The sequence below is a fragment of the Phasianus colchicus genome, chromosome 27 (genome assembly GCF_987193195.1).
Source record: "Phasianus colchicus chromosome 27, bPhaCol1.hap1.1, whole genome shotgun sequence".
Lineage (NCBI taxonomy): Eukaryota > Metazoa > Chordata > Aves > Galliformes > Phasianidae > Phasianus > Phasianus colchicus.
Genome location: NC_143462.1, coordinates 3538541 through 3562083, shown reverse-complemented (window position 1 = coordinate 3562083; position 23543 = coordinate 3538541). Strand labels below are relative to the sequence as shown.

The 23543-nt window shown below is 41.2% G+C and overlaps 1 protein-coding gene and 1 long non-coding RNA gene across 4 annotated transcripts in view; one reads left to right on the top strand and one right to left on the bottom strand.

The window, feature by feature from the left end:
* Nucleotides 1-23543, bottom strand: part of LOC149914815 (uncharacterized) — a 114673-nt gene that overhangs the window by 1228 nt on the left and 89902 nt on the right. The window contains exon 5 of one of the 2 annotated variants that reach the window (XR_016460222.1): nt 840-926. This is a non-coding gene — a long non-coding RNA (uncharacterized LOC149914815). Of the gene's footprint in view, nt 1-839; nt 927-20553; nt 21385-23543 lie in introns of those variants that run through there. The other variant, XR_016460221.1, reaches the window with a different exon arrangement.
* UNC5D (unc-5 netrin receptor D) overlaps nt 1-23543 on the top strand; it is a 93103-nt gene that overhangs the window by 35239 nt on the left and 34321 nt on the right. For both annotated transcript variants that reach the window (XM_090125789.1, XM_090125790.1), the window contains exons 2-4: nt 9970-10188; nt 15693-15836; nt 15915-16018. In XM_090125789.1, coding sequence (XP_089981915.1) covers nt 9970-10188; nt 15693-15836; nt 15915-16018 — 467 coding nt within the window. The remainder of the gene's footprint in view (nt 1-9969; nt 10189-15692; nt 15837-15914; nt 16019-23543) is intronic.

Sequence of the window (23543 nt, the reverse complement as noted above, 5' to 3'; positions counted from 1 at the left end):
TCTTCCCTTTGGGGATGTGGCTGCAGTTTGAAATGCAGGAACCTATTTCTGCTTTTTAAAGTAGTCCTACTGTTAGTGAAATTAATGTTATTGAAATACAGCCTCCTTACTGAATGTGTGCTAACCCTGAGATGTGCAGCAGGTCTGGCTCTGCTGCTGCCAGATTGATTGGGCTTTGTGTGTGGGGGGCATCTGGTGTTTGAAGGCAGATCTTGAAATCACAAAGCCTGAAGGTCTAAGAATGTATTGAAGGAAGTTGTGAAGGTGATGTGAAGCGTGTCTGTACTGGAAGCCAACCCCAACTAAACCTCTTGCAGTCAATCACCTTTGTGTTATTATTCATCAGATTACAGAAGGTGTTTCTTAATTTATTGTGCCAGGCATTCTTAATGCTTTATTTCAGTGTGGGAATATCCTGTTACAAATATGAACCTTCTTGTTAGATTGGAGGCCCCTCGTTTTGGTATTTGATGCTGTGAGTTTTTTGTCATCGTTAGAATTGATGTGAGTGGACTCTTGGTCTGATTGTCCTCCTCCCTTCTTGGAGATGGGATGCGTGGTGTGAGATGATGCCACTGTAGAAACTCACATCCTTGTGAGTCACTGATTCTACCTGGGCTCCTGAAAAATCGAGGTTCTTCTACCAATGCAGAAAAGAAATATTGGTTGTTAATTGAATATAGCATATAACATTCTAATTTCATGGGATCTGAAAAAATAAAAAGCACAGAAATCCCTCTAAAAAATCAATGAAAAGTCCCATTCTGAAGCTTGTGCTGCTGTGTAGAGGATAAATGAGGGATGCTCTCAGGAATACTGGAGCACACATGCTTACTTACCAAAATGCAGGGATGTTTAACATTAGGAAACATGTTCCAGAGCCTGCGTTCAAAAGCAGTCTGCTTGAGGCTCCTTTGGAAAGCATTCTGTATAATAGAAGATCAGATAACGCAGTATTTAGTAAAATTGCTTGAAACCCCACAGGCAGACAAGGTTAAAATCAATGGAATTCACGCAAGGGTAAACCCTAACACTGGTGAATACCTGAACTGATCTGCAGGGTGGAAGAGGAGAAAGAAGGGTGGATGAGCTTTATTACTTCAAGGTCTGTGTGTGCTTATGGAGAGACTTCAGGACAAGAGAGTTTAGCTGATGCACATAACAAGACAATCTCACAGTGTTTGAATAGCTTGCCATTCTCACCCATTTCTCTCATGCATTTCTCTCATGAGCAACTGCTGCAGAGCTAACAGCTGTACATCTTTCCAGGTCTTTAATATGACAAAAGCTTAAAATGCCCTTCTCCTTGAAACACAGTAAGCAACAGGGTATAGAAAAGATTTTGCACGAGGTAGCGTGTGATTCAGATGGAAAAATGTCAGGTTTGGAAAATTATTAAATCTTCGTGCTGCACAAAATTGTCAGCTGAAGGGGTGTTTGGTGTAGGAGGTTCTCGAGAGACAGTATTTCCAAATTGATCTTTTTGTGTTGTTTTTTTTTTTTTTTTCTCTCTTTTGCTTTGTTTTGGAGTTCTTTATTTCTCCCCCAGCAGCAGCTGCACGAACGGGCAGGTGATCAATAGGACAGCAGCTGCCAGGTAGCAAAAGTGGTGGAGAACTGATTCTGATTCACTGGAAAGGAAAATGCTAGGAAATAATAATAATAATTAAGAAATTGGTAAGCAGCTGCATGAGAAATCATTCCATGCCAAGGGATGACATCTTTCCAGAGCTATCTGGAATTGCTGTGATTCAGAATCTCTCAGGTTGTTCCTTATTACAGACGGTGCAGTTCTGCATGTGCTGCACAGCAGCTGTTGGTGAATTCAGTTATTGGAAGGACCTTTGAAGATAGGATCTCTCAAGAAAGTTCTCAGTATAGGTGAATTCATTTCTTTGATTGAAGAGGGATCACAGGAATACACGAGTATGTTTTTGTCTGGATTGTTCTTTGGGGTTCTCATCTCAACTGCTGCTTCAGGATTTGCATTGCAGTATTCCATAGGTGGATAGGGTTGCATGCAGAGCATTGGAGGTGATGCTGCTGCAGATGGATAACGACCAGTATGTGGCAGGTGGGTTAATAAACTTCCCAGTCTGCAGTGCTGTTATACCAAGAGGCTGTGAAAGATGTTTGCTTTACCATCTCCATGTCCTACTTTTCTCTCTCTGTGGTTATTTCATCTAGCTGTTGCAATTGGCTTTATGTCTGTTTCATCGAGTGAGGGTTACCTTGAAAAAGCAGATAGATAGAAAGTTAATGGCCCAACTCACACGTCCTTTCTGGAGGAGCACAAGGATCACTACAATGCCCATCACTCTGGCTTTCTATTTTTTTCCTTTGTTGTATGACATGTAGTTACTGCAAATACGCACATGGAAATATTTGTTAATGTAAATGTCACGTTGCTTTGATTGGTATTTACAGAAAGACTTAAAAACACCTGAGACTCGAGTCTCTCTAATTACACAGAAGCTATCTACTAATTGGATTTTTCCTCTGCTGTGGGATACTGTATATACTTCATAAATTCAGTTACATTTGAAATGCCCAATACACAATAGAGTCACTTTTAGGATAGGCAGGACCCTTAAAGTCAAGTTAAATTTAACGTGTCTCTGTTGAGCTCTGTTTAATTTGTTTGAAGTGAGACAAAGAATGAAAACACTTACAAAGAAAAACTAACATGTGATTTTAATTCTGTATTTGATGTGAATTAGGAAACGTGGTGTCCTTCTCATCTGAACTATTATTCTATAGCGTGTGCTCTATGTTACAGATGTTTATCAATGCCTAATGTTAGCTATTTTCTTATATTATTAGGTTTGAGATACCCGAAGAAGCAGAAATAACTACAGCATTCTTTAGTCCAGTTTTTAATTAGATCATTAGGGATTTAGAAGGCAGTTGCTGAGAATTACAGTGTTTTCTCTACTCTTGGCTATCGAGTGCCTCAAGATACGCATGGCTGCAATGTCTCAAACCCTGCCAGGAGGAAAAGGAGCTGCTGCTTTCTCACAGCTGTGGTCATCTCTTAATTCATGGGTTTTGCAAATGGAATGAAGTGTTGTCTGGGTAATTAAGGTCACCTGAACTCAGGTCTCATCGTAGCTGTATTCCTGTCTTCTACATCATTTCAGGAGCAAGTAAGGCGGTTTAAAGAGCTCTCTTCCTTCCTCATGTCTTGGTCTATTTCTTCTAGAAGTATTTCAGAGTACGAGAGACACATTTGGTATTTAGTGAGAACATGACCTAAAAAAACAAAGGGGGGGGAGGGGGGAGTGTTTGCTGGTGAACAGTTTGTGTACTGAAGACTCCGTGATTTATTTTATTTCTACGTTTTGAGGAACTTTATATGATTTGTGAGCAGAAGTGCACTTTCACTTTTCTTGGGATGAATTACTGGTGGTAACGTTGGATTTTCTAATGAACGCCACTGGGGCAGGAATTAAGATGGAATAACTGCATGTACATATGACTACTAGTGCAGTTTTGGATAAAGTAGACTGTAAGAGGTCATGTTTTCTAAGGAGGAGCTCGAGAGCACTGTTTGCAAATGCAAGGGTAGAAATGTGACCTCTTATTTCTCTTGTCATTGACTTTCTTGCCAGTATAACTATGCTTCACCTCAGGCCAGGTGCTGGTTTTAATTTAATTTATACATTTATAAAAGAAATCTTTAAGCCCAAAGAAACCCAGTGATTCGTATTTTGTTCTGCTTGCACTGTTGGTAATGAGCTTGGGAGAAAAAAAAAAAAAGGAATAGGTGAGAGGGGGAAGTTCCTTTTGTATTTGGAATGGTGATAGTGTCTATTCAGATAGGAGTGATTTAAATGTCATGTGCCATACTGTAATTTACCTCTGACAGCGACTGATATTTGAGTTTGATTCACAGCAAGGTTACAGTATAAGGCAAAAGAAGAAAATAAATGAAAAGTGCCAACTTTTCCAATGGGAAAGATATTTTAGGTGATGCTATGATTAGAGCTTGTAAGCAGAAGAGCTATTTCTGACCAGAATACAAGTCAGCATGCTTCCATTGCTCTCTGCACACCCCTCAGGATCCGTGTCATCCCTGGTTATGGCAGCTTCCATACAGACCAAAATCCTTGGGGCATTGGATGGCTTGGGATCAGACCGTGACCTTGTGAGGTTTGAAGGCCAAGCCAGGCTTTGTCTATGCAGTGATACAGCCAAATTTTTACCTGAGTTTCAGAACTCTGACTTGGTGGTGAATGTTTGCATGTTTACAACCTACAGGTTGATTTTTTTTGCTTTGAGATTTTTTTAGCTGAATAGAAGTTCTACTTTAGATGTCGGTCTTTTGGACAAATTAGGATTCCTGGTACTTCTGTTTCTGTCTTAAAGGCAGTATATGTTGGTTTTTTGTCTTTATCTTCAATGCAGTCACGTGCTATTTGAGAGCATCAGGTCGTTGGCACCTTTTCTGCTGGATTGGAGGGACCTGAAAGCTCAGATGGACAACAGCCAGGGAGAGTTTGTGCTGAGATCATAAGCACAGCATTAAACAGATACTGCTTACCTTTCTGTGCAGGCAGCCAAAGAAAAGCATTGAGAAGCTTTGCTGGGAGACACGTGTTGTCAGGAGTTGCTGGCATTATTCTGTGATGGAGGAAGAAATTTTTTTTCCCTTCATCATTGTACAAAAAAAATTAAACTGACATTTATCTGTAGAGCAGCTTTGCTGTTACAGTGGTTTTAAAAGAAAATCAGTTTGGTGTACGTGTGGGTTTTCTTTGGCCCCTTCTTAATATATTATCAGCAAATGTATGACAGGCTTATTACTTGCTTGCAAACAAAACTCTTCTTGAAGCAGAATGCCAATGGCTCTGCAGTGAGCATCTCCTCCTGCAGCTGCATTGGCTGCTGGGCACGTCAAAGCCTTGAGCCTTAATAATGACAATTGATGTGTGAATTGAGTTCGTGGAAGGAGCTCTGGTGGCTCATTCAGTAAATAAAATGCTGCTGCAGCTAAGAATGAGCGTTGTACCACAGGTGTGATTATGAGCTGGGTACAAATTTATTATATTTATTATTGCTCTGCTGCTGAGCTCCAAGTGCTTGCATCAGCAGGTACTGTGTTTTGACCCAGGGCTTGATAAGCAGCTGTGTTAAGTCAATAATTGTACTTGGGAGAAGTCTGTTCCTAGAGCAGAAGACCAGACTACTAAGAAATATGTGTAGCTTTCAAGACAACGTGAGGTATCTACACATCAGAATCCAAGCAAGGCTCTCCAGAGTTCTTCACTTCCCCCTCTCCTGCTTGGTCATGTATTTCTATGCTAAATTTTTCCAGCTGCCTTATAGACTTGTTCCATAGTGAAGGAGCTGTAAGGAAATACTGACTTTGTAATGGCAACCATTGCACCTGGTAGCAATATGAGGCACGTGTAACATCAGCAAACCCAATGATGCGTGTGAATTTATTCAGAATTTTTTTCTTGCTGTTTATTTCTTGTCCTTAAAACAGGCAACAGCAGAGCCTGAACCTTCAGTGCAATCTGCTGAGCCCAGAGGTGTGGCACATCTGGTGGTCCTATGGCACCAGCTGGAGATGTGAGATGCTGAAGTCTCCTCCATCTCCTACAACCTGCTGACAAATACGATGTGTTTCCAGGGAATTCTTAACATTCATGTAACTGATGCTATTGCCATTGAAGCTAACCTCTGTCTGGTCAGCATGTTATGGTAGCTGTGTTGTACCTAGGAAGGTTTTAGGTGTGTTTTGCTCATTCAGAACACTGGTGAGGCCGTGGTGTTTTCAGGCTGACTGCTAAATACACAGTGGTTATCCTCATACATTTGATTCTCTGTGTGCATACAATCAGGTATTATCACGTGTTTTCCCATTTTGCTTTTAAAGTTGTTTTTTTCTGTTTCTTGTGGTTTGCTATTTTTCACATGTTGCATTTCTGTGTCACTGATTTGTCTCTCTAGAATGCTAGGGAGTCTTTTTCCTTTAGAGATTGATATTCCTTGCTAATGCATAAAGGAAAAAAAAATGGATGTTGAATGTTGAACATATGAAAGATTCCTCAAGTTTGTAATCCACTTAATTTTTAATAAACGGAATATATCCTTTTTAAAAACATGAATAGCTTTGATTATAGATAGGTTTAGAATACATAAAGGATTATGATAGCGTAATGTTAATCTTTATTGGCACTAAAAAGACCTCTGTTTCATGAACATATTAATTCTTACTGATGGAAACAAACACAGTACCCTCCTGTAATCCATTAAAAGTGTTTCTAGAAAGTTAGTGCTATGAGTTCTGTGCAACAGCAGGGATGGAGGGACAGCACAATGTCAGCTAACATGAAATTCATGGGGAAAAGAAGCGTTACTGAAACAGGCTGATAGAGGGAAGGAGAACGGAATAAAGGAGGATTGAGGAGATGGCCTGGGTCACGTTGGCACACAAATTCTTGTCATTGAAAGCAGTTGTGCTCACTTACAGAGCCGTACTTCAGAGGCTTTTATTGTTACAGCAAAATGCTGTTGACATCGTTGGGTTTCTTTCAAACGGATCCTGTGAGAAAAGGCGTTTGGATTATAGTGTTGTTGCTGTTGTTTGGTGAAAAGTGGGGAAAAAGGGGTCTGTTCAGAGAAATAGGATCATGTAAGGAAAGTACAGCTTCTCTCCTTTCCTCTCTAAGGAAAGTACAGCTCACAGTGAAGGCTTCCCATGTGTGTTTCTTGTTGGTTGGTCCAGATCAAAGCGTTGGCTCATCCTTCAGCAGACACAAGCAGTTCTCGTGGGTTTTTTCACCACGAAGCAGTGAATTATTCAAGTTGGCTCAGTTGCTTCCAAGTGCTTCAGGTCGTTCTGTCATTCTCCTGAGTTCCACTCATCACTCCTGAGCTCACAGATAACCTTCTGTGTACAACAGGGCTTTCTCTCAATGTCCGTTTTATCGCTGCTGGAAAAAGCACTGAACCTTTACAGCTTTGTAGATGTAGAGTAGGTTACATAAGAAGAGATTGTTAAAGCAAATAGATGAATAGATATTTGCCTTGATTTTTAATCTCGTTGCAGACGACGGATTTCCTGAGTTTAGCTCCCTATTTCTGTTCACAAGGATGCAGTGTCATCCAAAGCCTTCTAAAATACAAATATCGTATGCAGCTTAGCATGGTTTTAATAGAATGGGAACTGAGATCTGTGGCACTGGGCTGCTGGCTGCATTGCCAGCTCACAGTCACAATGTCCATTTGCAGACTTGACCTTTGGGAAACTGGAACTGCCAATGCCTCCTGCCCAGATACATTGTCAGGCTTCACGATGCTTTAAAAGCTGTGATTGAAGAAGCCACACAGTGCTGTCAGAGTGAAATGGGAAAAAAACAACAACAACACAGAAACAGGTGTAAAATGAAGCTCCAAGTGGAAGCATCCAGTCCTATGCTAAAGAAATAGAATTCTTTACAATTCAGATAAGCGAGGTTTGTTTGCAGCTAAAGATTTTGAGCGCGCTGCTTTTGCGTGATAATATTTTAGATTTATTTCCACAACTTATTGCACATTCATTTTATTTTTTTTTCTTTGAGTTTTCATTGCAGAAAATTGCCAGGAGGAATGGATTTTGTCTTCCCTCAGCTGGCAGAACAATTTTCCACCTGTCGCCCAAATATTTGATGGGGAGGATTATGGTACAGCTGCTGGAAGTTTATACTTTATATCCATAGGAAGGCTCTGAGTTTCACACACTACCACTTGAGGTTGGGTCTCTGAGATGTGCCCTGCACTTGTGACTTCCAGTGGGAACTATATGGGAAACCCCACAGTATCATGTTTGTAAGCAATGCCTGACTTCCACCTGCAATCCCCTGTAGACACATTCCTTCAGTGGGGAGCAGTTTTTGTAACTAAACAGGGGCCATTAGTTGGAAAAGCAACTTCAGTGCGATTTGCCTTCATTCTTTTAACCATCTGACCCTGCAGAAATGTGGGTGGGTTGTTTTTTTTTTGGCAGCCACGCAGACATTGATGGAAATACGAGATTCTGTTGCCTGTGTGAAATCCTTTAATGCCTTTGTTATTTCCTCTGCCACATGGATTTACTGAAGTCTATAGGGACGTGGTATTTAGCAAAGATTGACAATGCAGGAAACAGGGAAGAGTGGACAGTAATCAAACATGCATGCTGATGAGTCTCGCTGCATAATTTTTCTTGAAACTCTATACGTTGAAATTGAATCCAATTATTACTTATTCAGCACCGCTGGTAAATGATACAGAACTACTTAATTAGTATGAGTGCTACACAGGGATTGCATTTAGTAGTTCTGTCCTCTGTCATTCACTGTTGTGGTTGAAACAGCCGCCTTCCTGTGAGTACATATGGCTGAACCTTGAAGGCTGACAGCTGCAATAACTTGAAATCAAAACCCTTATAAAGTTCCAGCAGGCTTTGGATGGATGTTAAAACGAGTGAGGTACCGTTGAAAGAAAACAGAAAAGAAAGATGTGTGAAATTAAAAAGCACAAGTAGTAAACGAGTGGTGTCTGTTGTTTGCAGGTACTCGTAACCCAGTAACACCAGGGCTGTGTGTTGCTGTTAAGTCCCAACCTCACCTGTGAGCACAATTACGCCCTTCATTTCAGCACAGTTTGGGTTTCATCCTTTGTAACTCACTCTGAACAGCAAATTTAGCAAATAGTACGACGCTGAGTCCTCCGACTAAAGGGATCCCTGTAAAGCTGTCCACTGTTCTTCCCAAAGTCTTCCACTATTCCTGATATCCCTGGAGGTGCCTGAGGCCATCCCTTTTCAGCCCAATGGAGGATGGATGGAAGCAATGGGTTTTGGGGTCCCTTCTGACCCAGCCTTAACCCACACGAACTCATTGCTGCCTCGCGGAGCACTCAAAGAATTGATGGCAGAGTGGGATTCCTGTGCCTCTCTGAATTCTTAAGAAACAGCAAAAGTGTCATTCTATAAAGCATGGATTTAATAAGGCCTGCAGGGACGCAGTATTACTGAAGACTGACAAGATGAAAATTGGCATAACTGTTCAGTAGTAAAACGCTAAGAATTATGATAATATTTTATAAAGTACACTAAAAATGTAGTTTAAAACATTGTGAAAAATGGAAGTCTCTCGGTCTCACTCGGAAATATAATTGTTTCCCATCACGTACACTGTGTATAGTTTCAAATATACATACAGAGGATTAAGCAGGGTTATTTCTATTAAAAAATAGATGTCATATGCTCATTATTGTTTGAGTGCTTCTGCTTTCACATCTAAGCAGAGAAACAGAAAATAGGACACATGCTGATTGAGTGCCTTTGGATCCTCCTGCCCATGGTGCAGCCTTACTCCCTGCAGGCTGTATCCCTACAGACCCCAGTTTTTCAACTTCTGCAGCACCTTAAAGGGCTGCAGGAAGGGGGGATCAGTATAGGAGCGTATTGAACGCTTCCTCTATGTGGGTTTGGAAAGGCAGTTTGTTTATTTCACTGCTGGAGTGCTGCAGTAACGCTGCTCACATCAGTACGTTTCTCCATGGTTAGTACTCTGAGCTCCTTTAAATGTGCAGCAACTGTTTGAAGGAAAGTCAGCATTGGAAAGAAGGGGAGCTTTGGTGGTCATAGCTCTGAATGCTGCTCAAGAGAATAAGGTTTAGTTTGACTTCTTCCACGGGCATCTTGTATGATGTATGGTGACCCATTCAGTTTTTCTTTACCAATCTATAAGTCTTGGCAGTATGGATGATGCCTTTTTTTGATGTTCTGATTTCCCTGGAAGTTCTCACATTATTGTTTTGTCTTGGCGTGCACCAAGTTGGAAAGCACAGCAGTCCTGACAACTATTGCATTCTTCAAGTTTTTCTTTAATAAAATTAGTTTTTAATGAAACACAAATGTGGTTTATAGCCAGTTAAATAATACAAAAATAAAGCAACGTGAAAAATGTGTGTTTTCCTTTCTGCCCCTTTCAGGAAATGATAACAGCGAAGCCCTTCCAGAGTCCATCCCATCTGCTCCTGGAACGCTGCCTCACTTCATGGAGGAACCAGATGATGCCTACATTATCAAAAGCAACCCCATTGTCTTACGCTGCAAAGCCATGCCAGCCATGCAGATTTTCTTCAAGTGCAATGGTGAATGGGTCCACCAAAACGAGCACGTGTCGGAGGAAAGCATGGATGAGACCACAGGTAAGGGCAGCATCCTTGGGGAGGTGCAACTGAACGTGGTGTCTGTTAGCACTGCGTGGAACAGAGCAGAGCACAGACAGCACTGGGGCTGTGACACAGTTGAATGGCAAAGAGCTGCGGGGTGCACTGAGCTGAAGGAATGGTTATTTGCTAAGTATCAAAGTTCAGTAGGAGAAATCTATTGTGTAGAAGCGTCTCTCTCTAAAGGAAGAGAAACAAGAAGGGAGAAAGTTGAAAGCGATCAACAGATTTTTATCGTGCTTCCAACACACCCTCTATCTTTCCTCATTTAAAAGCATCTTGATAAGTATTGCAAACCAATTTAATGCTGCGCCGTCTTGTAATTTCACAATTCGGTTTTGTTATTGCTTTCCTCCTCTTTTTAACTTCCACGATTGCTAGGCAACTCCACGGGTTGGAAATAGCAGCGTAGGCACAACATCCTCTCCATCAATACCAGAAATTCCTCTTTAAAGGGGGGGAAAAAAACCCACATTTAAAAAAGAAGGTACATCTCCTAAAGTGACAGTGGTGTTTGGCATTCACTTTAAGTGACACATTCTGAAGAAATTTCATCCTAGCAGCTTTTTGTAAATGCTAATCTGAGTGAGCTCTAATTTCTACAGTTACCTTTTCAAAAAGAATTTAATAGGCGTAACCTTTACTTCTAAAGGCACTGCTGAATCAATATAGAAGAAATGTCGTTCCTAAATGTTTTTCTTCCATATGGTTAATGAAAAGCTGTCTTGTGAATACTGCAATTATGTTTTATAAGCCTTGGATTAATAATAGAATAAAAAAAGATGAAGCAACATTAGGTGGTAGGTTTTCTGTTTTGCTTTTAAATAACACACGGTAACACTGAGTTTTGAGACATGGAGGCACAGACTTAGCAAATGGGATCTGGAATATAAACGATGCAGATTTGAATTTAGCCCAAGGGCAGAGCTAGCACTAAAAGTATTGTTTGCTGTCTGCACATGGGCGTGATCCCAATAGTTAATGTGTTCTGAAAGCAGCCGTGATGATCCTCAGCATGCAGAAAGGCACAAAGAAAGGCTACGTTGGGTGAGCTGTGAAGGACAGGCCTGGATGTTCTTCTCTCCCAGATGTATCCATACCCACAAACTACTTCAGAACCTTTCCCCAGCCCTTCAGGAAACATCAGACGTGAGGTTTTTTGAGGGGAGTAAACGAGTGCTCTGACAGAGCTCTCATCTCTGGAGCCAAATCCAGGGAATAAACATTTCTGCTACCAAACACTCAACGTCCTGCACACTGCGTGGGCTCCATCTGTGAGAAACTGCACTCAAATTTATGGCACAATGGTTAATGAGTGTCAATGCGTTCACCAAAAGGAAGTCATGCTGCACGAAAATGGGGCTGCCCTTTTCCATCCTTCTGCTCTTTGGTATGTGATGGGAATTTGGAGAAGAATAGTAGAATAGTGGTGAAGAATAGAAACAAATAAGTGAGCAAGACGCGCATCTTAGCATCTCTGCAAATTCCTGCCTGTGTGTTCTTAGCCAGGCTGTGCAAGGAGTGCACATAATGAGAACCAGTATGTGAACCTGAAAGGAAGGGCATCGATTCTGTAGATCTGTGTGGTTTGTAGTTAAACACTGGGCTGACACGAGCTGGCTGCCTGAGGGTCTATCAAGGGTTCTGGGGAGCTGATGGTTTGCATTGCAGTCTGTGCTGCGGTGGCTTTGCTGCTGCTGATGTAAGAAGTCAGGGCAGGTAAGGCAGCACGTGCCGTGACTGATGGATGCACTGCTGTGGTCCACTGCTCAGTTACAAACCCAATTATTTCATCTTCTGCCTTAGTTCCTGAGCTACAAAAAGGGGATAGAGATCCACAGTCTGCCTTTTGTTGTTCGTTCCATAAGCACTGCAGCAGGGGAACTTTGCTCACTCTGTGTGCTCAGAAAACAAGAGCCTGAGCTAATAGATCCTACTGTGATAAGAATATAATATATAATACAATGTGATATCTATGATATAATGTGATAATATATAATCTATAGTTATAGTTTGGCGCATTTCCTTCTGCTTTTCTTCTCTTTTTTCCTGAATGTTGAGGGCTGCACCTCCAAATTAGTTTACAAATATCTCAACTTCTGGTTTTACCGCAGGATCAGAGCACTAAAAGTAACTCGAGTTTCCTTGTCTGATAAATAAAAGGATTACAGCAATAACTGCTGTCAGCGTTTTTCTCATTTAAACAAATAAAGCTGACAAATGCTGAAGTTCTGTGCAGCTCTGTTATGTTTAGTACATGGAGAGCAATTATTCATCTGCTGCCAACATTAGTCTATCTGCAGCTAAACCATCCAACGGTGCAGAAAGCTTATTAGCATCTCAGTACCACAGTCATAATTTTATATTCTGTAAGGCTGTGCTGTGTAACAAAAGATGATGGTTATAATTTGCACAATAATTTCAAGGGTTGACTTGCAGTGCTTATTAGAGTTACACAAGTTACAGGTAAAATGTTGTTCTTGTTTATGACGTGCCTGTTTTTATTTGCCTGGATATTTTTTTTTTCCTCTGTGTCATTTCCTATGAATGTTTTCTCTGGCATTTTTGAGACGCAGATGGTGAGTGAATATATCTGCTGGTGAAATACAGTGATGATAAATGAAGAATATATGCCTCTGTTCCCCGTGGGTTTGCTTTCTGTAGTTGGATCTAAAATAAGTGAAAATAGGTGTACTTTCTCCATAGACAACACACAAACAACTTTCCCCAAAGAGTGGATGTCCTCTGGAGGTCCCCTCCAACCTCAATTCTGTTATTTTTGGATGCATCTGTTTTATGGATTGACAAAGCAGGAGAGTCCAAGGGGCTGAATTCCTGTCCTGCTTCTCCCCTTCTCACTGCATCTCTCAAAATCATGCACTGTTTGGCTGCCTGATTCGAAGCTCATTAAGTATGTTGCTTCAGGCTGACGTATATCAATTAATATTAATAAACATGTTGGTGAAAGGAAGAGCTGGGCTGGAGAGCATTCTGCCTTAACAAACCCAAATCTATAGCTGCCTTTTTTTAGTGGTGACTGCTCAGCTTTGTACAGCATCAACGAGCCTAGAAATGGCTTCTGCTCTTCCACATGTGATGCTTTTTCAGGTTGGTAATCAGTAAAGGTGCTGTTGCTTGCACCAGCAGCTGTGTAATGTGCAGTTCCCAACTCCTCACTTCTGTTCACTGCTTCCAAAAATTCCTTGAGTAGCTTGGAAATTTGGGAGAGTTCAGGAGAGATGGAGTGTATCATAACCAGGTGGGGTAGGAGCTGATGGCTGGTGAAGGGATGAGTGGGTTTTCCCCAGGAAGATGCTATTTGAGGTCGTGGTGGGAATAAGCTGACCATGGGAGGGAGGTTAGCTATAGGTACTTGGGTACAGCAGGATGCTGTGCAAACTTCTCACCTTGATAGCAGTTCAGGCTGCTGCTGCAGCTTCATGGCAATGCACAGAGCAGCGTTGTGTTTGTAGGCAGTGCAGACTCACAGGCTGATAGGATGTACGTGGCTGCACAGCAATGTGCATCAGCTAATTGAGTGCTGGGTGAGTGATCCCTGACTGGAGACAGCCATCTCAGAAAGGTCACTGTTTGTCAAGGACTGATTGTTTTTTTTATCCTTGTCAAAGAAGTCTTTAAGTAGATGGGTTGCAACCTCGTTGGACATGGCTGCAAATTAGCTTGGATTTGGAGGCTTGAGCTTTTGAGGCTCTGGAGCTTTGAAATCGTCCAGGGATTGCACACAGCTTGATTTGTCATGTATACAGTATCAATAAAATATGCATCTGTCAGTGTTATCCAGCATGACAGAATGAGAAATGTTCAGAGCCACTGGGACCTGCTGTGTCAGGTCACCAGGACTCCAAGGGTCTCTAATGGAACTCTGTGGCTGCTGTTATCACTTAGCCATAAACATCACTCTACAGGAAGGTTGTATGGCTGAGAACTTGGGGATTCATTGCTCTCAGAGCAGCCTGGGTGTTTACTTTGAGATGGTGCAGTTTCATTGTATGTCTTACAGCCCATGTCAGCAGGGAGGGGGATTTCCAACAGAACTGCTGGATCCTGCCAGTGATGTTTTCATCATTACAGAAAACAAAGGGAAGCTTCTGTAAACAATTTTGTTGACAAATGCATCAACATAATAAAAACAAAGCACAAATAGAAACAACCAGTTTGTTTATTACAGCATGGATAAATATTTGAGCTGCTAAAATGATTTTCAAAGCAACTGAGGAAGCTCTCGTAGGTTTGGCCGTATCTTAAGATGTCCTTGGGAAATATGGCAAGCCAAACAGGAGAAATGAAAAGAAATAATTTGCCTATTGCTGGAAACATAACAAAAATGTTGTATTGCTTTATAGTTTCTCTGCTTTCCCCCACTGCTCTCCAGTGAGCATCTCCAGTGGCCTCAGTTCTTGTTTGTCAGAGGACCAGGCTGACTTCCTGGTGCCTTCCAGAAGTGAAGTACCCAGCCATTTGTTAATGATGCCTGAGATTAAGTGGAAGCCAATTTTTATGGAGTTCAGGTTTAGAAATTTCGTGGTGCTTTATAAATTCACAGGCATGAAATATTTTGAGATTGAGTTTTCATTCATTTCCAGTGAAGGGGAAATAAGTACCTTGGGACTGCAAGAGAGGAGAGAAGGAAGAAAGTAGTAGGCATGATCTTTTTTTCCAATTTTCAAATTAATGTCTTTCTGACTAGCTCTCCTAAGTGATTCTTAATGCCTCTTAACAGTGATTTGGATTATATTTTCTCTCCCCAACGTTGTCATACAAAGGTAGTTACAGATTTAGCATACGGATACAGCAAACATTGCGAGTGTATAAAATAAGGTGTCAGGTTTAGAAGGCCTCCATTTGTGTTATCTTGTCTGAAACAAAAGATTCTGCTCTGAAGGGCAATGCTGCTGAATGTTGGCTGTGTGTGGGGAGTTATGGAAATGGCACCAGGAGGAAAAAAAAAAAGCACAAGACTCTTCCCATCGTTATTCCTGGTTTGCCTTCATTATTCCATGAGATTCTTTTCTAAGTTATCTATATGAACCTGTTTCATTGCTATCACTTTTGCATAGTTCTGGTTGTTTGACTTGGGGGTGATGGATGTGGATCCACCAGGGTGCTTCAGAAAGAGCTTCAGGTACACTGAGAGTGGTAAATGGGAATACAATTTCACCTTATGTTATACAATGCCAAATAATCCCTCCAAGTGATGGAAGGCATGTGAGAAAAAGTTTCTGAAGCATTACACTCTTGCAAAGGCCAAAGTGGGTGGGTAATTCGTTTCATTTGATGCATTATGACCTACTCAGCTTTTAGGATTTAATTAATGGTAATATATTATTGTCAAAGTAATTAAAACTTTGCCTTGATTAAAAAAATGGAATTGTTTAATTAAAAGAAAAGCGTCTGCTAAGCTTCGCTTTATGCCCGAGGAAGGTAGCTCGTATCACTCAATTTTCTGTATCTTTCCCCTTCAGGCCTGAAAGTTCGAGAGGTGTTCATCAATGTGACGAGGCAGCAGGTGGAGGACTTTCATGGACCAGAAGATTACTGGTGTCAGTGCGTGGCATGGAGCCATCTGGGGACCTCAAAGAGCAGGAAAGCATCCGTCCGCATCGCTTGTGAGTAGAATAAACCTTCTGATGTTCTTCGGATGTCTTGGAATTGTAATGAGTTTTTTTTTGTATTGAATTCTGCAGATTTAAGGAAAAACTTTGAGCAAGACCCCCAAGGGAAGGAGGTTCCTATTGAAGGGATGATCGTTCTGCACTGCCGGCCCCCCGAGGGCGTCCCTGCAGCTGAGGTGGGTTTTTTGCACGACACACAAGAAGGAACTCAGCACTGCAGGTTTCTCCATGCCCAGCGTTGGTGGCTGTGCTCCCCATTGCAAAAAGTTGGGTTCTCCACACAGAATCAACGTGTGTTGTTCTACGTTGACAATTTTGGGGATTTGAGTTGCTTTGCTTTTGTTACTGCTTCTAATAATACATGTTTGGAGGTGAGCAGAAAGTTTTCAGGTGATAATTTGTAGAAATCCCATGTGGACTCCTTGAGATCCAAAGAAACAAGCAATGAAGAAACGGGTACCTGTTACCTATTGAGTAAATAGGTGAACTTCTACCTAACAAGCATGGTTTGCTGAGCTGATTACCTGCATTTGTCTGGTTTTTCAATTTATGCATGGTTAAATGTCCACAGAATGCAGTCTTTGTTGGAATTGGACCATTTGAGGAAAAAATGGTGAACGCTGTTTAAATTTTACAGAGGATTTTAGAATTGTTGGCTTTACGGTCAACAGTCAAGCAGAATATCTGTCCTTTTGGGAAGTTAGGAATGATACTGAATGGAAAAACTGGCATTTCAGTTGTTTTCTACAGATAAAATTGCAGAGTTCTCAGAAAGCCCTGATTTACTGATGCTGATGGTAAAATTGTTATTGCTGCTAATAAAGCCTGTATATCGTAACAGGTCATATTTGCTCTGGACAGTAAAATCTCACATAAAGGCTTCACATAAAGGATTCAAGGCTAATTCTGTACTCATCAAGGTAAACTGTCTTGTGAAAAATAATTAAGTGTTCAAATGAGTAATGGCTCTGGTCTGTGGCAAAGTTCCACGTTGTAAACTCATTTGGTATTTTCAAGTTATGGGAGACCTACCCTGTTAAGTACGTGGATAAGAAGTAACAGAGAGAGCCCACAAGTTTTGCTCAATAATTGTTGGCTGTGTGTACAGTACCAGGAAACGTAGAATGCTGTAAAACCTGAGGCTGAATGGTTTGAAAACAAGAATTTCTCTCTTTAGAGTTTGGATGAAGTCATAGATAAGACTTGAAGTAACTATGGATGAAGCTGACGTTGGTTTTAGTAGATGCAGAATAGATGCTAATCATGGTATGGGGAAAATGGACAGGAGACTCTCACCCCATTTGTGTTACTGTGCCAGCGTCTGCCTGAACCCCTTGGAGAAGATTCTGATTATTCTGTCCATCAAGTGCAAAAATACAGCACCATTATTTTCCCAAAGAGCACACAGTTCTGTGCCTGCCATAGGAACAAATTAACTGAGTGATTTATTTCTGCCCATGGTGATGAAGGACTGGTGCAGCCAAACCTTGAATCACACCATGCAGCTCGGTGAGGGACACACACTTCACGGTGGAATGAAATTTAAGTTCAGTTCCATTATTTCAGTGAGCCTGCCCCATTATCAACAATATAAATCTTCACTTCTGGAATTATTTTTCTGCAGCTTGAAGGTGCTGAGGAATTGTTAAATCTGAGGATAAAGATGTCCTACGCTGTGGCTTAATCTCCCAAATCCTCAGTCATTAGCTCTGTGAGACTGCTGAGATGCCCTCACAGTCAGCATCTCTGCCAGTGGTGCCTCAGTATTGCATCTTTTTCTTTATTTTGGGGATGACATTACTGTGGTGTAGACCAAACCTCACAGATATTCTCCAGAGAGAATTCCTCTAGATCAATTTTGGTGTTATTGAGAGAAATTTCTACTTTTACACTGTTCCAAAATTAATACGGCTTCAATATCTCATCATTGCCAGCAGTGAAAGTATCTGGATTAAGGTTTCTTATTACTTTCTGTATGCAATATATAAAAGAGGAGGTAGTAAAGTATGGATTAAAGATTTGGATCCATAGATGTAATGTATCCAGACTATGTATGACATAAGACCTGCCTTGTATGAATTAATTTACAAATAATGGGAGCCAATGTAACATTGTCAGTGCTTTGTGTGCTCACACAGTTCACTTGTAGTAAATGGTCTTTAAGATGGATAACACATTAGTGAAAACAAACAACCAAGGAGGATTACAAATAAGGAATTTGCAGTATTCTAATTCAGCTTTAATGTCACACGGGCACGAATCAAGAGCTCCAAATCCTGCTGAGGCAAGCTCTGGATTTAATGCTGCTTTGAAATGCACTGTGCTGTCTTGACTCATTTAGCAGCAAATTGCAGTTGCTTGTGTCAGCTGGGACTGAAGAAGTAAAAGACATATAGAAAAGGATCTCTCTAAATCTGCATTCTCTTTCCAAGAATGTGATGACTGTCTTCATAGAGCCGAAGTTCATCTCTCGTGCACGAAATGCTGTTGAAAGTGCCCAACTGTTACCAATAATGAACATTCTGTGGCCTTTGAAGCATCCAGGTCAATGCACCTTGCTCCTAAGATGCTCAGCCTTTCTGTTTGTATGCAAGCCCAGGAATTAGCTGCTGTCAGCCCCATAGATCAGCCTGTATTTCTGCCTCCGCTGCCTTTTCTAGGTTGCCCACCTCTAGAGTTTGCTCCTGTAAGTGGAGAAATGTAAGGAAGTTGTGCTTTGGGAGGTTGCTGAGTGCATGCAGCACATTGCCACAGCAGTACGAGCAACAAAACCCAAATCCTGACACTGGGCATAATGCAGAAAGGTTTAAAATCATCATCTCAGGTGCATTTGCACGGTAAGCAAAACAGAGCTGGTGAGCAGCTGTGCTTGCAGGCATCGGCACCCAACCCAAATAAATTCTTTTTTTTTATGAGTTAAACAACAAAACAAAAAGAAAATCCAGCCTTTCGAGTAGAGCATCTGATAGTCCCCTGCTGTGGCAAATGTTGGTTTGAATGTAACAATCTCTGCTGGCACAGATCGGATGGGACCAGAGCCATTTCTCTCACAATTGATGCAGTGTTGGCCCAGGGAAGAGACAGTTCTGGCTCACAATCCCCACAAGAGATTCTCCCCATAGATACATTTATTAATTGTGTGCAACAGAGGCTTCGTTTAGCTCAGGGTGTGTGCAGTGCTGCAGTTGTGGTGTAGCACAGGAGTTGGATAGGATGATGAACCCACGTCTGCTGGTGGTTTCTGGGAGCTGCCAGATGGGTGCTCAGCCTCAGGTCTCTGCTGCCATATTTGGTGAAAAAGAACCTGTAACCTTTTGCGTGTATTTATCAAGATGTAAAGGAATTAAACCCAGCTGGGTCCCTAAGCCCCACTGCTCTCTCTTTCCAAATCTTGGCTTTAGATCAGTGCAAAGCAAAGGAGGGGCAGGTTTCTGCAATGGATGCTGAGCCCTCATCCTCAAGTATGTGTTTACTGCTCCTTTCTATGTATTACATCGTACTATTAACATGGTCTAGTTGTGTTCATACCTACTGTTGCTGACTATATAAAGCAACTTGGGTAAGATTTCATATCCATAATGTTGGCAGGTCGGTAACCATAATTGCCATGCCTGAATGTTTTCCTCTTCTCTTGCCAAAGGTTATTCTTCTATTAATTTTAAGAACGTACTCAGCATTGGACTCAGTGCCTCTCAGTGGCACATTTGTTTACTTCAGAAATGAAATAATGAAGAATTGAACAACTTGATTCTGTCCTTTCGTGCAAGTCTGTAGTTGGGCTGCATCTGGAATCAATATTACTAATAGATCCTGGTGCTTTCCACAGGATCCTGGAGTCAGCAAACAGAATAAATTACAGCATCCTCTCTGGTTCATTGATGGCATTTCTTTCCTGTCTGCTTCTCGATGGTCGTGACATTGCACTCTGTGATGGTTGTTGAACTGGAGCCTGGAAAAGACTTGGTCAATATGCATTTAGTGAAGTTTAGGGTAATCTTTATTCTGTACATTACATTAGCAGTGCATAAGAGTGGAATTTGGGGTGTGGGAACAAATTAAGACTTAATTTTGTAGCTGATTTTTGCTAGTAATCTTTTTAGGCATCTGTTTTTAAGTTCTCTTCTGGTCAGGGCTGTGATGTTGGTTGTGGGCACATTAGTAATGAGTCTTCCAACTCGCTGATACTAGAGATCAGCATTTCTAAACAGCAGGCTTTCATGTAAAGAAAATCAAACGAACCCTTTTGCTTTCTGGTTTCTTCTCCTTTGCCAGAGCAGTGCTGCAGTGCTTATGCTGCTAAATGGGAGAGCTGCAGTTCTGTGTTAGCCTGGGGAGCCAAGTCCCAACTGGAGCTCTGATAAAGTCAATTGGAGCAGAAGTTGACCTGGAGATTTATTCCAAATTTCTTTTGTTAGACGTAAATACCTTCTGAGATTAAATCTCTGAAGAGTTCATATTTGGGTATCAATGACTTGCAGATCCTTCTGCATCTGCTGTTGTGCTGAGTGATGAACTCGTCTTGAGAGCCCTGCAGAGGTCTGCAGAATACTCTAAAATATCTTTATCATTTATATCCAAATATATATTTAAGGTTTAAATGGGGCTGTATCCAGATACTTTTTCAAATTTTTAACACGGATTTTGACACTTTAATGGACTGCTGCAGAAGTTCCAGTGAATATCTGCGTGAGTTCTGATGGCTTATTTACTGCTGTAGCTTTTAATGGAAATATAAAATAATTTCTCTTCTGGGCAGTATACATCCCGCTGCAAACACATCAACAAAATGCAAAACCCACATAAAATTCACAACCTGCAGAGTTCAGAAAGCAGTGAGAGTCATTGCTGCCTATTTTACATAGGCTCATGTATTTATGGGACTTGCACACATACTGTAAAACGTAATATGGCAGGATAATGGGATTGTAGTAAAACACTATGGCAAAAAAGGCTGCTGAATTATTGTCTTCAATGAATCTTGTTTCTAGTTACACAGAACAGAGTATGATTACTAAATGCAAACAGCATGCATTGTATGGAGTTTGTTATAGATCTTCGACCCTGTGTCTGAGAGATCAATCTTTGCTCCCTTTTTAAGGTATGTTGGTTACAAATACAATACGTGCTTTTCATTTTATGCCAAAAATGTTTCACAGTACGTGCAATGTGTCTCAGTGATTATTCATCTCTTCTTAAAGACAGATTTCACTTCAACTACTGCCAACATCCATTTCCTTAAAATCATAAAACGATGGGGAATGGTAAGAAATTCAGTAGTTAACTTAAGCATGACAAAATTACACGTGGTTGTATTCAGAATGGTGAAACAAATTTCTTATTGCTTTATGAAGGAATTATGCAAATTCCTGATTTATTTTTTTTTTTTAATGTGAGCAGTGACAAATAGATTTCAACACAGTGTTTCCCTGCAGGTGCTGGAAGCACACACGCACCCAGGGCTCAGTGGGTGCATCCCACGTACTGCTGCTCTGCAGGAAGGATGTCTCAGCTTTAGATCTTCAGGCTGGAGCAGAACTCCAAACTGTTGGGGAGGGAAGATATATAAAAATCACTAATAGGGTCTTCTGAGGTGCTACAGATAGCATAAGGTACATGTAACCTTCTGCTAATTTGTTGGCAAAGTTAGCTGATTAATACCTTCGAATTCTGAATGAAGGATTTGTTTTGGTACAGATACCCCATGGAATTTATGCTTATGAATTATACTGTAAAATGCTGATCATTTTCAGGAACGCTGTCTTAGAAACCAGTGTTTTAAGGACAGCATTTTCCTCTGTGGTACCTTTATATGTGGCAGAGATGGAAGCCTGTGCTGTTACTGGGGGAGATGCACAGCCCACTGATCTGATTGTGCAGAATGTAGTCCTACTTAATAGTATGCAGGCCCTTATTCTGTTCAAAACTTGCTCAATTAAAGCCTCTTCTTTAAGCCTTTGTGTTCCACAGATGCATGGACAACACAAACAGAATAAAGATTCTGTTTGCTTAATATGCTGTTTCATCTTTGCTCAAGTCCTGCATTCATTCCTTCCCTTCGGCACCCCAACTCTGTGAGCCAACTGCTGCCTTGTTATCTTTCTGCTGGTTTTTGGTGTGTTTCTTTTTTCTTCCCTGCAGCACTTCATCTTCAATGCCCTGAACATTTATTTTTTTTTTTTATTATTCTTTAACCTAGATTATGGACGAGGTATTACAACAAATGCACAGAGCCTGGAGTCACACTCTTTCCATGTTCAAACAAAGAATAGTTTTCAAAAGCAAAAACAGCCTCTGATTATCAGTGCTCGTAAGAACCACTTTAATGCTATTGCTCAATATGCAAAAATAAAAAGCCTTACATTTCACATTCTGTGAAAGTGGGGAATTAAAAAGGACGTGGTTTTGCACAGTGGTGGTTTTCCTTCAATCCATTGCAAATGTTATAGAGGGGTTTGTTGGCTGTGGATGTTTCAGTGCATCCCAGCCCTTTGGGGGTTGGCATCCCATAGAATGATGGAGAGGCTGAAGGGCTGTGCAGCCACACGTAGAGGTCAGTTTGCTATTCTGTCCTTTGTTACAATTTCATTTTTAAAGATTTTCTCTCAATGTTGAAATGGATGTTATTGAACACTTGCAAACTCCTGAAATGTTACAGAGAACCCACACTGTTAACTCTGTAATTTTGCTAATGTTTGCCCTGTTGTCCTCAGATGTTGATCCATGTTTCTGCTCCACACAGCTGACCTGCACATCACATCAGCATCCCATTTTAAGGTATAGTGGGGGGAATGGATGAGGCAGTGGCTGTCACACACAGATGGCTGCTGGGCCTCTGCATACACAACGTGGTTTAACATTTTGATCATCTTCTGTTGTAAGCACCAAGAGTTAACAGCATTTTACTCAAGTCTTAAGAGAAAATTGAGCTTCTCGTAGGGAAACTCTGAATTCTTTTCATGTATTGAGCATTGCTACTCATCATAAAAGACCTGCTTATCTCTATAGGCTCTTGTAGCTGTCCAAAATGAGTATATGTGCTCGATTCCAAGCAGGCAGCTGAACTGGTACTGTGTTTTCCTCCTGTAGAAAACATGCTTTTCTCCTTCTGAGGTCTGTCTTGTGTTCTAAGTATGTCATTGTGCCCAGCAGCAACAGACAGAGGTCATGAAATAGAAATGCTGAAGCAAACAATTGTTAGAAAGAGGGGGCAAAATGTGAGAGGATCTGAACAGAAGCGAGTTCCTCTGAATAGCTAATTCCTTTTTCTGAAGACCTCTGCTCTGGGGCTTTTTTCTTTTGAGGTACTGTTTTACAGCAGTATATATTGTTCTGGTACTGTTTTCAGAAATATGTTCAATTTGAATGCTTGGAAATGGAACATCAGGCTTTATCATTATGTTTGTAATTATAAATGATGATAAAATTGCGTGAAAGTTTCCTATCAAGGATTTTGAAGCTTGAGTACAGTGCACTTTTCTGTGAGCAAAAGGATCAGACCTGTTTGGCAGAAGAATCATCACAGGCTCACAGAATGGCCTGGGTTGCAAAGGAGCACAATGCTCATCCATTTCCAACCCCCTGCTGTGTGCAGGGTCGCCAACCAGCAGCCCAGGCTGCCCAGAGCCACATCCAGCCTGGCCTTGAATGCCTCCAGGGATGGAGCATCCAAGGATGGAGCATCCACAGCCTCCTTGGGCAACC